At 31.6% G+C, this 12,348-nt stretch overlaps 2 protein-coding genes across 2 annotated transcripts; one reads left to right on the forward strand and one right to left on the reverse strand.

Moving 5' to 3' along the window:
- Window positions 1-721: 721 nt before the first annotated feature.
- Window positions 722-1,195, reverse strand: LOC112091834 (late embryogenesis abundant protein 76-like). The gene has a single exon (XM_024166415.1). It carries the CDS (start codon window positions 1,193-1,195, stop codon window positions 722-724), a length of 474 nt encoding a protein of 157 aa, XP_024022183.1.
- A 6,243-nt stretch (window positions 1,196-7,438) lies between these two features.
- Window positions 7,439-8,013, forward strand: LOC21385733 (ribonuclease 1). The gene is made up of 2 exons (XM_010099317.1): window positions 7,439-7,580; window positions 7,730-8,013. The coding sequence occupies exons 1-2, from the start codon at window positions 7,439-7,441 to the stop codon at window positions 8,011-8,013; spliced, it is 426 nt and encodes a 141-aa protein (XP_010097619.1).
- Window positions 8,014-12,348: the final 4,335 nt, after the last annotated feature.

Raw genomic sequence — 12,348 nt, forward strand, 5'->3', positions numbered from 1 at the left:
ATTATATTAATATTTAATTAAATTAATTATTATATTATTATTAATATAATAAATATAATTATATAAATATAATATAATGTAATAATATTATTGTAATATTATTAATATAATAAATATAATTATATGATCAATACAATATAATATATAATATATTATAAAATAATAATTACAATATCATATCATAATTATAATATCATATTATTAAAATAATTATAATATTATTACAATATCATATTATTAATATAATTATGATATTATTTGTTACAATATTGCTATTATATTATATTATATTATATTATATTTCGAGTTTAAATTTTAGATTGAGAAGATTGTAACTTTTAAATTTTATTAGGGGTATTATGAGTATTATAAAAGTTTTATTAATTGTACTATGTTGATTCCCGCACAATCTAAAAGTAAAAGTTGTTTTTAGGCTGCTTCTCATTTTGGGTGTAAATTCTTAAAAAGTTTTTCAAAAAGTACTTTTAAAAAGATTTATCAAACACTAAAATTAATTTCTGTTACAAACAAAAATTGATTTTAAAAAGAAAAAGTAATACCAAACTAAGCTTTCGTATAGCCAAGGACTGTACTTTGTTCACAACAGCCTGGTCACGTATATTGTATAAGTCGAGTTAGAGACAGAGAGAGAAGTTGGTTTTTGTGTGTGTGTGTGTGTGTTTGAGGAGGTGGGTGGAGGTTAGATTTTTGAGTTTTTGGTTTAATGGGTTTGTTCAATCTGAATCGATCTATGAGTTTTGAGGATTGGGATTAGGGTTTTCATGAAAAGTAATAACGTCCCCTCCTTCACCGTCTCCGTCGCCTTGCTTGTCCCCTCCTTCATCTTCTCCTTCACACTCTCCGCCGTCTTCGCGGCCTCATATGTCCCCTCCTTCGCTTTCTTCTTCATCGTCTCTGCCGCGTCTTTGACCTTCTCCTTCGCTCGCACTTTCGCGCTCTCCGCCGTCTCTGCCGCCCTGTAAGTTCCCTCCTTAGCCTTCTCCTTCGCTGCTTCCGCGTAGTCTTTCGCTCGCTCTTTCGTGCTCTCCGCTGTCTCCGCCGCTCTGTACGCTTCTTCCTTGGCCTTCTCCTTCGTCTCCTCCGTGTACTCTTTGGCTCTGTCTTTCATCTCTTTCACCTTTTCTTTACTCCTCTCCGCTCCTTCTTTCATGGATTCTTTGGCCCTGTTTGTCATCTCGTCAGGGTCTCTCCAGTCCCTCGAATCTCTCGACTCTTCCGAAGCATTTCGTCCCTGAAAATGAAATATTATATATATATATAGCTCTGTCTTTCATCTCTTTCACCTTTTCTTTACTCCTCTCCGCTCCTTCTTTCATGGATTCTTTGGCCCTGTTTGTCATCTCGTCAGGGTCTCTCCAGTCCCTCGAATCTCTCGACTCTTCCGAAGCATTTCGTCCCTGAAAATGAAATATTATATATATATATATATATATATTCAAGTGTGTTCGAAAAAACAAAGAAAAAAGTTGATACATAAATACATAATTACATACATCAGAGTGCTTGGAGGCCGAGGTGAAGCAGACCCTGGAGACTCTTCTTGATGGTCTGAGAGAAAGGGTTGGAGGGAAAGCCTTTGAGAGGCCGAAGACGGCATTTATCGCGAGAAACTTGGCTGCCATTGTCGATGGATATGTGTTTTTGTTTTAGCAATTTGTCACCGTTTTGATCTTTTTTTTTTTTGCCTTTTCCTTTGCTCTGAAATCTGCATCTTATAACGTGATTGAGGTGAGGAAGGTGGCAACGTAAATAGATGACACGTGAAGAGACGATGACAAGTGTTGGGAAGATTGTTTCCCTCATTGGCGAACCTCGTAGCGAGTCAACACGTGTTCTTGATCTCCAATTTGTTTCCCTCATTGGCGGACCTCGTAGCTAGTTAACACATGTCCTTGATTTCCAATTTTCAACTCTAGGGTCCCACGAATATTACCGATATGAGTATGACACTTGAATGAAAGTAGAGACTGGACTTGTTTTTTTGAGTGAAAAACTCAAAAAAAAAATAATTTGAGTTATAATTTTATTTGAGTTTATGTTTTTTTAAGTTTAAATTTAAGTTTAAATTCGAGTTTAAACTCGAGTTTAGGACTAAAACTCGAGTTCAAGTTTTCCCTTCAATTCGAGTTCAGAAACTCGAACTCAAATTAATGAACAATATTTTTTCTATTCTTAAAAATGCTATAACTTTTTCGTTTTAATTCTGATTGAGATTATTATTTTTTTCTATGCGTTGATAACGAAAAGACGAATAAAACCTGACCCATATACCCTATTAAAATTTTTCATCAGCATTGAGTTTTTATTAAAATACTATCTAAATACAAATTCAAGTTTTGACTTACTCAAACACAAACTCAAAAAGATTCTTATCTCAAACCATAACTCAAATGTACATAACTAAACACAAACTCAAGTTACAAGTTCAACTCAAATTATAACATTTTTCTCCAAAAACTAGTAATTATTAAATAATAATTATTTAATCCAACAATAATTTCATATTATTTTTTATTAAAATTTGGAAGAAAAAAATCTTCTCATCTCGTGATGTTGTTTCATCATTTATATAATTTTAGTAGCTCGTTTGTAATTAAATCGATGGAAATATTAATATTATACTCTTTTAGAGTACATTAAATAAGGGAATTTAATTATCAATAATAAGGTGGCAGAGCGATTAGAATTTGTTTCCTCCTGCTACTATAAGCCTATAACATCAGTGGTCTTTTAAATAAAAAATAAAGCAAAAATGAAATTTAAGAATGGCCGATAGGAGTACGTACGTACGACTTGTTTGTACAGTAAAATGTTTTCTTTTGGGAGAATTCTTTGACAAGGTACGTGTTTAGAAAACACTTCTGACTCGTTCACTTTGTGGATTTAAGTTTTCAATTCGAGTTGAGATGTGATATTTTTTTAGAGCTTTTCACTGTAACAGAAAAAGTTAGATGTGATATTTTTTGAGAGCTTTTTACTGTAAAAAATCTAAAACTGAAAACTCGAATCAGTGAAATGAACGAGACCGTACGATAGAGATTTTAGCAATTAAGTCATCTTTTATTTAATTTAATATTATTATAGTTTAATTTAGTTAATAAATAATACATTTAACATGTCTCGATAGTTAAACATCATGAGAAAATATAGACATGTAACATAATCTTGCTAGTCATTTTGAATAAGTAAATATGACAAGTTTAAAAAACTAAATTTATATTGATAATTACTATGTAGTATGTGGTATAACAAATTTTATAAGTTCTTCTTGAACTTTGTTAATTGTGTTAACATGTCCGCTGAATTTTAAAATATCCATGTTGTGCTATTAAATTTTGTCACTTCTGTCAATATGTCTTTTAAAATTAACTTCGTTAAAATTTTTAATAAAAATACTTATACATACTTTTTGAATTTTATCACTTATGTCAATATGTTCCTAAATTTTAAAATGTATATGTTTTACTTTTAAATTGTGATATATCTTTAATTTTTTTTTTCTTTTAATTTTGATTATATCAATTTTTTAAACTAAAATATTGATATGCCTATTAAATTGTTAATTTCAGAATGGCCGGAATTCTCCTAGTAGTGCAGTCATAACTAGATTTCCTCTCTTCTACCGTCGACGCTTATTCTCGTTGTCTGCGAACCTGATCCTTGCAATTCTCAGTTCCTTCTGCGCGCGGCCACCGCCTCAACCCCAACTGGATCATCAAACGCGTCATCTGCGATTGATCTCTGAACCAATTTCAGTGGTGACGAAAGATGAGAAAGGGCAAGGGCGCTTTTCGGTAGTATGGGGTCCGGTGAACTTTGATCGCCGGTGCAATTGTAGAGAGAGAAGGAAAAGAGTGATCAGGAAGGGAGATAGAGTGGGCTTCCAATTACCCACTTGGAGGTTTTTGAGAAGAGTCACTACCCAAAATGATTTGACGATAAGTGGGTCTAATTCACAACAGAGATAGTCAGTACGTGAAGCCGCTCAACCCGACTCCAATTTGTACATTTCCGTCAAATATGATTTTATTTTTTTATTATCCTTTCAAATGTTTAATTTTGCATATTTTATATGATGATACAGCCATTACTAATGTAAAAGGAATGGATATACGATGACTACTTTAACCGATAGACGATGACACATCAAAATCATGTGTTCAAAATTTAATTAAATTTGGTAACAAAATTAAAAAAAAAAAACAGAAACAATTGCACCGAAAACGTTTTCAAATGTTGTTTTTTTGTTCAGAAAAACAAAGAAATTGCTTACAAAACACCTTCAAGTCCAATACATACACGCAAAGAAATTTAGGCTCCGTTCATTTTACCAATTCGAGTTTTATTACAGTAAAAAGCTCTCAGAAAGTCACATCTAACTTTTTTACTACAGTAAAAAAACTCTCACATAAAATCACATCTCAACTCAAATTAAAAACTCGAATCAACGAACTAAAGTAGCTTTTTCTTACCTACATTTTATGATACGTCATTACTATTTAGTTGAGTGAAGGCTTATTTGTTACCTTCCGTATTTGGAAAAAGCAAATTTGGCATAAAAAATCATTGCCTGATCCAAAAGTAACAAAAAAAGAAAACCCTTGGCAATTGGTTGCAATCAATTACCATTAATTAATGAGAATCATACACAGTTTATTTACCATAATTAATAAAATACCTTCTTTGGACTGGTCCTATTGTTTCAGTTACGCAAAAAAATAAAACGCCAAAGTGAAAAAGAAAGGTCGTCTGCCTCGGAATAACAAGCTTTAACCAAAGTTTCACTGCCAGTGCTGCCATAGTCAAGGAAACAGTCACGGTGACCAATTTTCAGGTAACAATCACAGAACTTCCCCCTTTCTTGTTGTCACCAGAACTATTCAAAGATTCTACGTTTTTCCCCTCTCCGAGGAATTGTATCAAACAACTATTAACAAGTTTATTTTCTAATTCTTAGCGAAACAAAGTTTATTTTCTAGTTCTCTATTAGAAAAAAAAAAAGAAAAATCATTTTGTAATCGAGTAGAATTGGATGGTCAGGTCTTTTTGATTTTATTGGTGGAAACTTCAAATTTTCTTCTATAGATCAATAGAGATGGGAAGATATTTCACCTATAGTCCTCTTTTTTTTTTTTTTCTCCAAGAAAGAAACGAGTTTCATTTTCTTGTCATTTGAAATTTGTAGAATCCAACGTAGAATATTGTTGTACTCCCTTAATATCTTGTGAGAAGTTAACCACCTTAACGTTTTATATTATTATTATTATTATTTTATTATTATTACATCACAATGGGATGAAGGATTCAAATTGCATATCTCAAGATCAGAAACAAAATGTCGTAATTACTGTAGATTTTAGCTAAATGGTATTTTTTTCTAATACCTAGCGCAAGATTTAAATGTGTACATCAAAACTAGCAAGAAGTGATCCTCCTTCACACTAGAAACTCAGTTACTGGCAAAAAGCTTCTAGGCTCTAGATGTTAGAATATAAAAATTATTGTTGGTCCACTTATTAATAACTTAAGTTTTTAAGATTGATTGATAAATTAATACTTGGTAATTGCCGCTGCAAGCAGTATTTTTTTTCTTAGAAAAAAAAAAGGTTATCGTTAGTGTTATCACGTTCCCAATTCCTTTCATCACTTTAAAAATTCAAGATCCCACCAATAGAACGGTAAAGATATAATTCAATTCTATTCAAAAGATTTAGACCTTATATATATATATATATATATTCAAGTGTGTTCGAAAAAACAAAGAAAAAAGTTGATATATAGTATTAATACATAATTACATACCTCAATTGTCGGTTAGGGTTTCCATTTCCGGATCTAGCATTTCTTGGTTTATGTGGAAGCTGAGGAAGAAGAAGACCCTTAAGGCATTTTTGTCTTTTAAATGAAAAAAGAAGACACATGATGCTCATACGCTAAAATCTGTTAAAATTTTGACAGAAATAATTAAAGTGCACCCGTTTAAAGAGGTTAGGGGTTGTTTTGTAAAAAAAAAAAAGTTAAAGGCCAAACTGTCACTTACTAAAGAGATTGGAGACTATTTGTGTAAATTACCCTTATGTTTTTATTAGACGGATGTATGACATAAGTATAATAACATAGTGCACCATATTCACAGAATAGTTTGTCCTCGTAGCCTCCAGAACTTTGTCTTTGTAGAATATGGTCTCGTTCAGTTTGCAGATTTAAGTTGAGATGTGATTTTATATTAAAGCTTTTCACAGTAGCATAAAAAATTAGATATGACTTTTTATGAGAGCTTTTAACTATAACAAAATTAGAATTGAAAACTCGAATTGGTGAAATGACGAGGCCTTTAATTTTTCAAATACATTAAAGAAAAATCTCGTTCATTTCACTGATTCGAGTTTAGAATTCGAGTTTTGCTACAGTAAAAAAACTCTCAGAAACATTCACATCTAACTTATTTATTATAGTAAAAAGCTCTTATATAAAGTCACATATCAACTCATATTAAAAACTTAAATCAGCGAACTAAACACCATATTATTCAGCTTCGTAAAAGTAGCTTCGCATCAGTTCCGTATAAAGACAAAGCACAATGGGCCCTATGTTTTGGTCCAATCGGAGCCTAACGTATTTGATTAGAGAATGATTTGTGATCCATGTTTCGGTCAAAACTTTTAGGGCTTGTTCTTTTGAGTGAAAAACTCAAAAAAATACAATTCGAGTTACAACTTTATTCGAGTTCATGTTCTTTTAAGTTTAAACTCGAGTTTATGACTAAAACTCGAGTTCAAGTTTCCCCTTCAACTCGAGTTCAGAAACTCGAACTCAAATTAATGAATAGTATTTTTTCTATTCTTAAAAATGCTATAACTTTTTCGTTTTAATTCTGATTGAGATGATTTTTTTCTATGCGTTGACAACGAAAAGACGAATAAAACCCGACCCATATACTATATTAAAATTTTTCATCAGCATTGAGTTTTTATTAAAATACTATCTAAATACAAATTCAAGTTTTGACTCACTCAAACTCAAAAAGATTCTTATCTCAAACCATAACTCAAATGTAGACAACCAAACACAAACTCAAGTTACAAGTTCAACTCAAGTTATAACTCAAATTCAACTCAAGAATTATACTCAAGTTAAACTCCAAAAGAACAAGCCCTTAAATTCCTAAATCTGTTACTCATTTTTCGCTTACCAAACACAACATAAAAAACTACTCTATTTTCTCTTGATTCTCTTTAATTAATTTTTATTTTCTCTCATATGATATTTCATATATATATCCTAATTTATATGATTAATCTTTTGAAATTAATTACCTTAAACATGTGATTAATCATCAAGGTCATCTCTTATTCTCCCAGCGTAGATTAAAGCCCTTGTCAAAACATTGAATAAGGAGTGGCCATCACTATCGAAGATGACAAACGAGGAATTTTGGAAACATGAGTGGGAAAAACATGGAAATTGCTCAGTATCTGTACTTCCCCAAAAAAAGTATTTCAATGCAAATCTTCTCCTAAAAGACAAAACGAAAATCTTGGAGACTCTTAAATATGCCGGTAGGTAACAACGATAAACTCTCTTTGCATACATATATATATATAATTGATATTTCTTTTTTTTTTCTCCCTTGAGAATCTTTCTAATTAGATTATATATTTATTATAAAATATCTTTATATATCTTAGAAACTTGAATTTTAATCCAGGGATAACTCCAGATGATAAAAAGCACTCCTTACGGTTGATTCAAAAGACTCTAAGGGATGAAGTTAAGTTCACACCACTAATCAAGTGCAACACGAATGGCCCAGACCCCACCCCTGAACTTTACGAGATTTACTTTTGCGTGGACCCTAAAGGAGAAAAATTCATTGATTGTCCTCCTGATGCTGTCAAGAACTTCAAGACTGGATGCGGAGACGGTAAACCTGATATTAAGTTCCCTATCTATAAGAGACATGATCACGTACTCAATGATATTGATGAGTGAGTCCCACTTTGGAAGAAACGATATATTATAATATTAAAAACATTTTAATGCATATATATGAGGTGTTACATTATAATAAAGGATAAACGACAACGTGCTGGCCCGAGAGAGGAGAAAAGTACTAGTATGAAAATCAGTCAATTTCAGTTCAAGCACTCGTAGGTGCTATAACTTAATTATGTAATAAAGGTAGTGCACTTTTATGTATTAAACATGCTTGTTCTGTTGAGTAAACTGTCCAACAACGTGACTCATAAGTTGTTTCGTGTCGTTTTTTGTTATAGTCGTTTTGGGTTGATGTAGTTTTTCCCGTTCATGCAGTTTTGGTGGTTATTATCGTTTTTTAATTTTGTATCGTTTATTCGTTTTTTATTTTTTAGATTTTTGTGGCTTACATGTTAATGTTATCTCGTATTTTTATATTGCTTTCTTGTTTTTTTTTTTTTCGTGCATGTCTTATCTTATTCTCATGTCGCTTTCTTATTATTTTTCACGTGGATGTGAATCTCTTGATGTTGTTATGTATTTTGACGTATTCTCGTCGTTACGCTGTTGTTATTGTTCACTTAATGTCGTTTATGATATTGTCGTTTCTAGGTAGTTGTCGTTTTGAGATAATGTGGTATTCAATGTCACCTGAATCGGTTATTGTTTTCCCGGTTGATCGGTTTTGTTGCACTGGGTAAACATCTTAAAAAGGCTTTATAAATAAAATATTTCTTTTCATATTACTATTGACTATTTAGATTTTTATATGTGTTAATTTATTTAAAAATGCAAATGCAAATATTAAAAGAAATAACAAAATAATTAGCAAAACACATGTCAAGACTGGCTGGCTGGCCAATTCAAACACATGATGGGTCAAGATGAGCCAACTCATTTTGACGCATAGATAGACTCATATGGGATAACGACACATAATACTAGCACGACTCAGTTTGGCCCACAAAATATTAGTTCATGGGACAAAATGAGCTGATAATTAGTCTTTCATGAGCCGGTCCGGTGTGACTCATTAAAGGGAGAAAGAGTAAAATAGGCCAAGACTTGAGATGAATTAAAATTAATAGGCCAATAGTTTACATAAGTTAATAAATAGGTCAAATTATTATTTTCGTCCATAACTTGTCTGGTTATGAACCATAACTTGACAAGTTATTCACAGTTTTTGTCCATAACTTGTCTGGCTATGAACCATAACTTGACAAGTTTGTCCATAACTTATCTAGTTATGAACCATAACTTAACAAGTTATGACCTATTAATTTTTATAACTAAAAATTAGCCTATATATTTTCTTAAGCTTTTAATATTGACTTATTTTTTACTATTTCCCCTCATTAAATTAGTGAGTTGAGCCGACCTAACCCACAACCCATATGGGCTTAAGGAGAATGGGCCAGGCTCGGCCATTCTTGCATCTCTTATCACTTGTAGTTTTCTTACCTACGTAACTATGTTAATATAAATGTTATAACCATAGACTGACTTTATTTGTGCAAATTTTTTAAGACATATTGCATGATTTTTCATTACACTATGATAAAATGAACGCTTCCCAAAGCAGTACATTAGTTCTTTGGAATAAACCACAGTTTCCTACTAAGACGCGGCCTATATCAATCCTTTCTAACAAAAAAGAACACGGCAACTCCACTACAAGAAAAAGTTGTTTTAGTGACATTTTTTTTAGTCACATTTGAATGGAAAATGTCACTATACGTATATTTAGTAACATTTCTTAAAAATATCACTCAAAGTAAGCAAAAATGTCACTAAAAAATAGTTTCAATGACAAGTGAAAATGTCATTAAAACTTAGCTTTAGTTACATTTTAAAATGTTACTATATGAGCTTTAGTGAGAGTTTTAAAATGTTATTGGCATTCCGCTTTAGTGCCATTTCTAGTTGTAACTAAAAATAAACTTTAGGACACTTTGAAAATGTCTTAAAAAAAATTTATCTCTAGTGGCATTTTACAAATGTCACCTAACTACACAAGGATAATTTCTCTTGAATAAAATATATTTGAACAAAATATTACGTCTTTCTCGTTTTTTCTATCTACATATCAATATTAATTGCAAATAATTTTTAATCATTCTAAATTAAAAGCTAGCTAACTATTTATGAAAACAGTTATCCCAAACTAATAAATTAACTAATTCAATGGAAGGAAGCCTATGCCAGGCAAACACAATCTCTAATTTTTTTTTTTTTTTTGAGTAAATCTCTAATTAATTATTTAATGCTGAAAAGCGTGCTGCAAGTTGGAGAAGAAATCTCACGACTTACGCGCTAAATTTGTGCTCGCAAGGGCATGAGTTGCCTTAAGTAATAAAGTGTGTAAATAAGAGTGTCGATCTCATGAGAAATGTGTTTAATTTTTGTTAAGTATTAAAATTGATCGACTCTAAGATTATTTGAACGACTAGAATACGTAATGAATAAAAATAACAAAGCAAATAAAATTAAGTGATAAAACAAGTAATAAAAATACTAGAGCATCAATTCCACAATAATTAATCTGCGCTATTTTATTACTAAGTGAATTTCCTAATTTATTAGTCAAGAACCCTTAATTAACCCAACCTCTCCTAAGCATCAAATTGGATATTATGTTCAAAACTCAATTCCAATATCCCTATAAAAAAAACTAAGTAATTAACACTCATTAAGCTCTAATTCTCCTAATGACTACGAAGATAATTTAGGCCTCCCAAACTCTAAAAACCTAAGTTGTACAATCCAAATCGGATGTATAAATGACCTCTTTCAAGCGTCAAACTCATTCATTAAATCAACTAATTCATTTCCCAAAAAAATAGAAGCATTAAAAATGAGACAACACAAATAAACCATAAAAAACCACTTAAAATAAATTAACACGTCATAATTAGAAAAAATCCAAGCTCCAACAAATAACTATTACATAACCAAAACTAAACAAACTAAAATCAAGGGTTCACCATTTACAAATCACAAAAATAAAGAGATGAGAATAGGAATGAAAAACCCAGTTTAGAGTTGTCACAAGCTCCAAGATCCTCTTTCTTTGTAACGACACAAAAAAAAAATCAAAGGTCCATTTTAAAGTTCTCGAGACTTAGAAGGTGAATTTTCCCGTACTCACACGTTTGTAATACAATTCCTGTAAGTCATGAAATTTTTGCGACCTTGATATATGTAACGTCAAGAAAATTCAATAGTAGGATTCTTGAAAATTATCCGGATTTAGACTATGAATTTTCTTAGTAACTTAGTTAATCATGAAATTGGAATCTATGAAATGATAATTATGCCACTTTATTTTGTGTCAATTCAATTAAATTGTCCTGTGTACAATTCAATATTCATAAATTATGATCTTATGGGATGAAATTCAGGAAATAAAAATATTTCGTGAATTTCAGAATGGAAGTAAAGTTACAAGATTAATAAACAAAATTACAATTTCCGTTAAGATGTATTTCAATATGAGAGTTTAACAAATTTTCGTAATTAAATTTCAAAAGAAATTCAAGAGCAACAATAATAGATAATTCTCTGTAGCATCAGTGTTAGAAATAGTACATTTGATCTTGCCAAGCACATGGCATACAGTCAGTAAAATTAAAGATCTACTATCAGTATAAAAATTACACTGCAATTACCTTTGAGTTGATAGAATAATAGATGATTTGATCAAAAGATGATTTAGATAGGATTAGGATAAGATAAATCCAACTGCTAAGTTTTAAAGTAAGTATTGATCTTAAGGCTAAGATTGAAGTTTGATATATATATATATATATATATATATGTGTGTGTGTGTGTGTGTGTGTGTGTGTGTGTGTAGATAGACAGATTTGAAGGATAGGAAAAGAATGGAGAAATTTCATTAGTTTAAGTATATTATGATCACTATGAGGTCAAAAAGGTTTTGCATGAAAAGAGTATACCATGCATAAATCAAAGGGTTAGGAATTATATAAAGACAAAAGAATTCATGAACAATCTCCACTTTCACCATTTTAGTACCTCCTATCAAGATTAAAAAAAAGAAAGAGAGAAACTATGTGAATCTAAAGTCCAATACTTCACATAAGGGAACTATACAAATATCAAATCACTAAAGTTACCCTACAAGTGTTGGAGAAATCAGCTAGTGTGAACTAGTGCTGGAACTTTGGACGGGCCGCCCGCGACCGCCCGAAAAATCCGAGGATTTGCCCGAGCCCGAACCCGACCCGCCCGAGATTTTGGGGCCGCCCGCCCGAGCCCAAATTTCACCTTGAACGGGCCGCGGGCTTGTATTCGGCGGCCCGAGCCCGGCCGGGCGGCCCCAGGCCG

The sequence above is a fragment of the Morus notabilis genome, unplaced genomic scaffold, assembly GCF_000414095.1.
Source record: "Morus notabilis unplaced genomic scaffold, ASM41409v2 Scaffold2332, whole genome shotgun sequence".
NCBI classification, from domain to species: domain Eukaryota; kingdom Viridiplantae; phylum Streptophyta; class Magnoliopsida; order Rosales; family Moraceae; genus Morus; species Morus notabilis.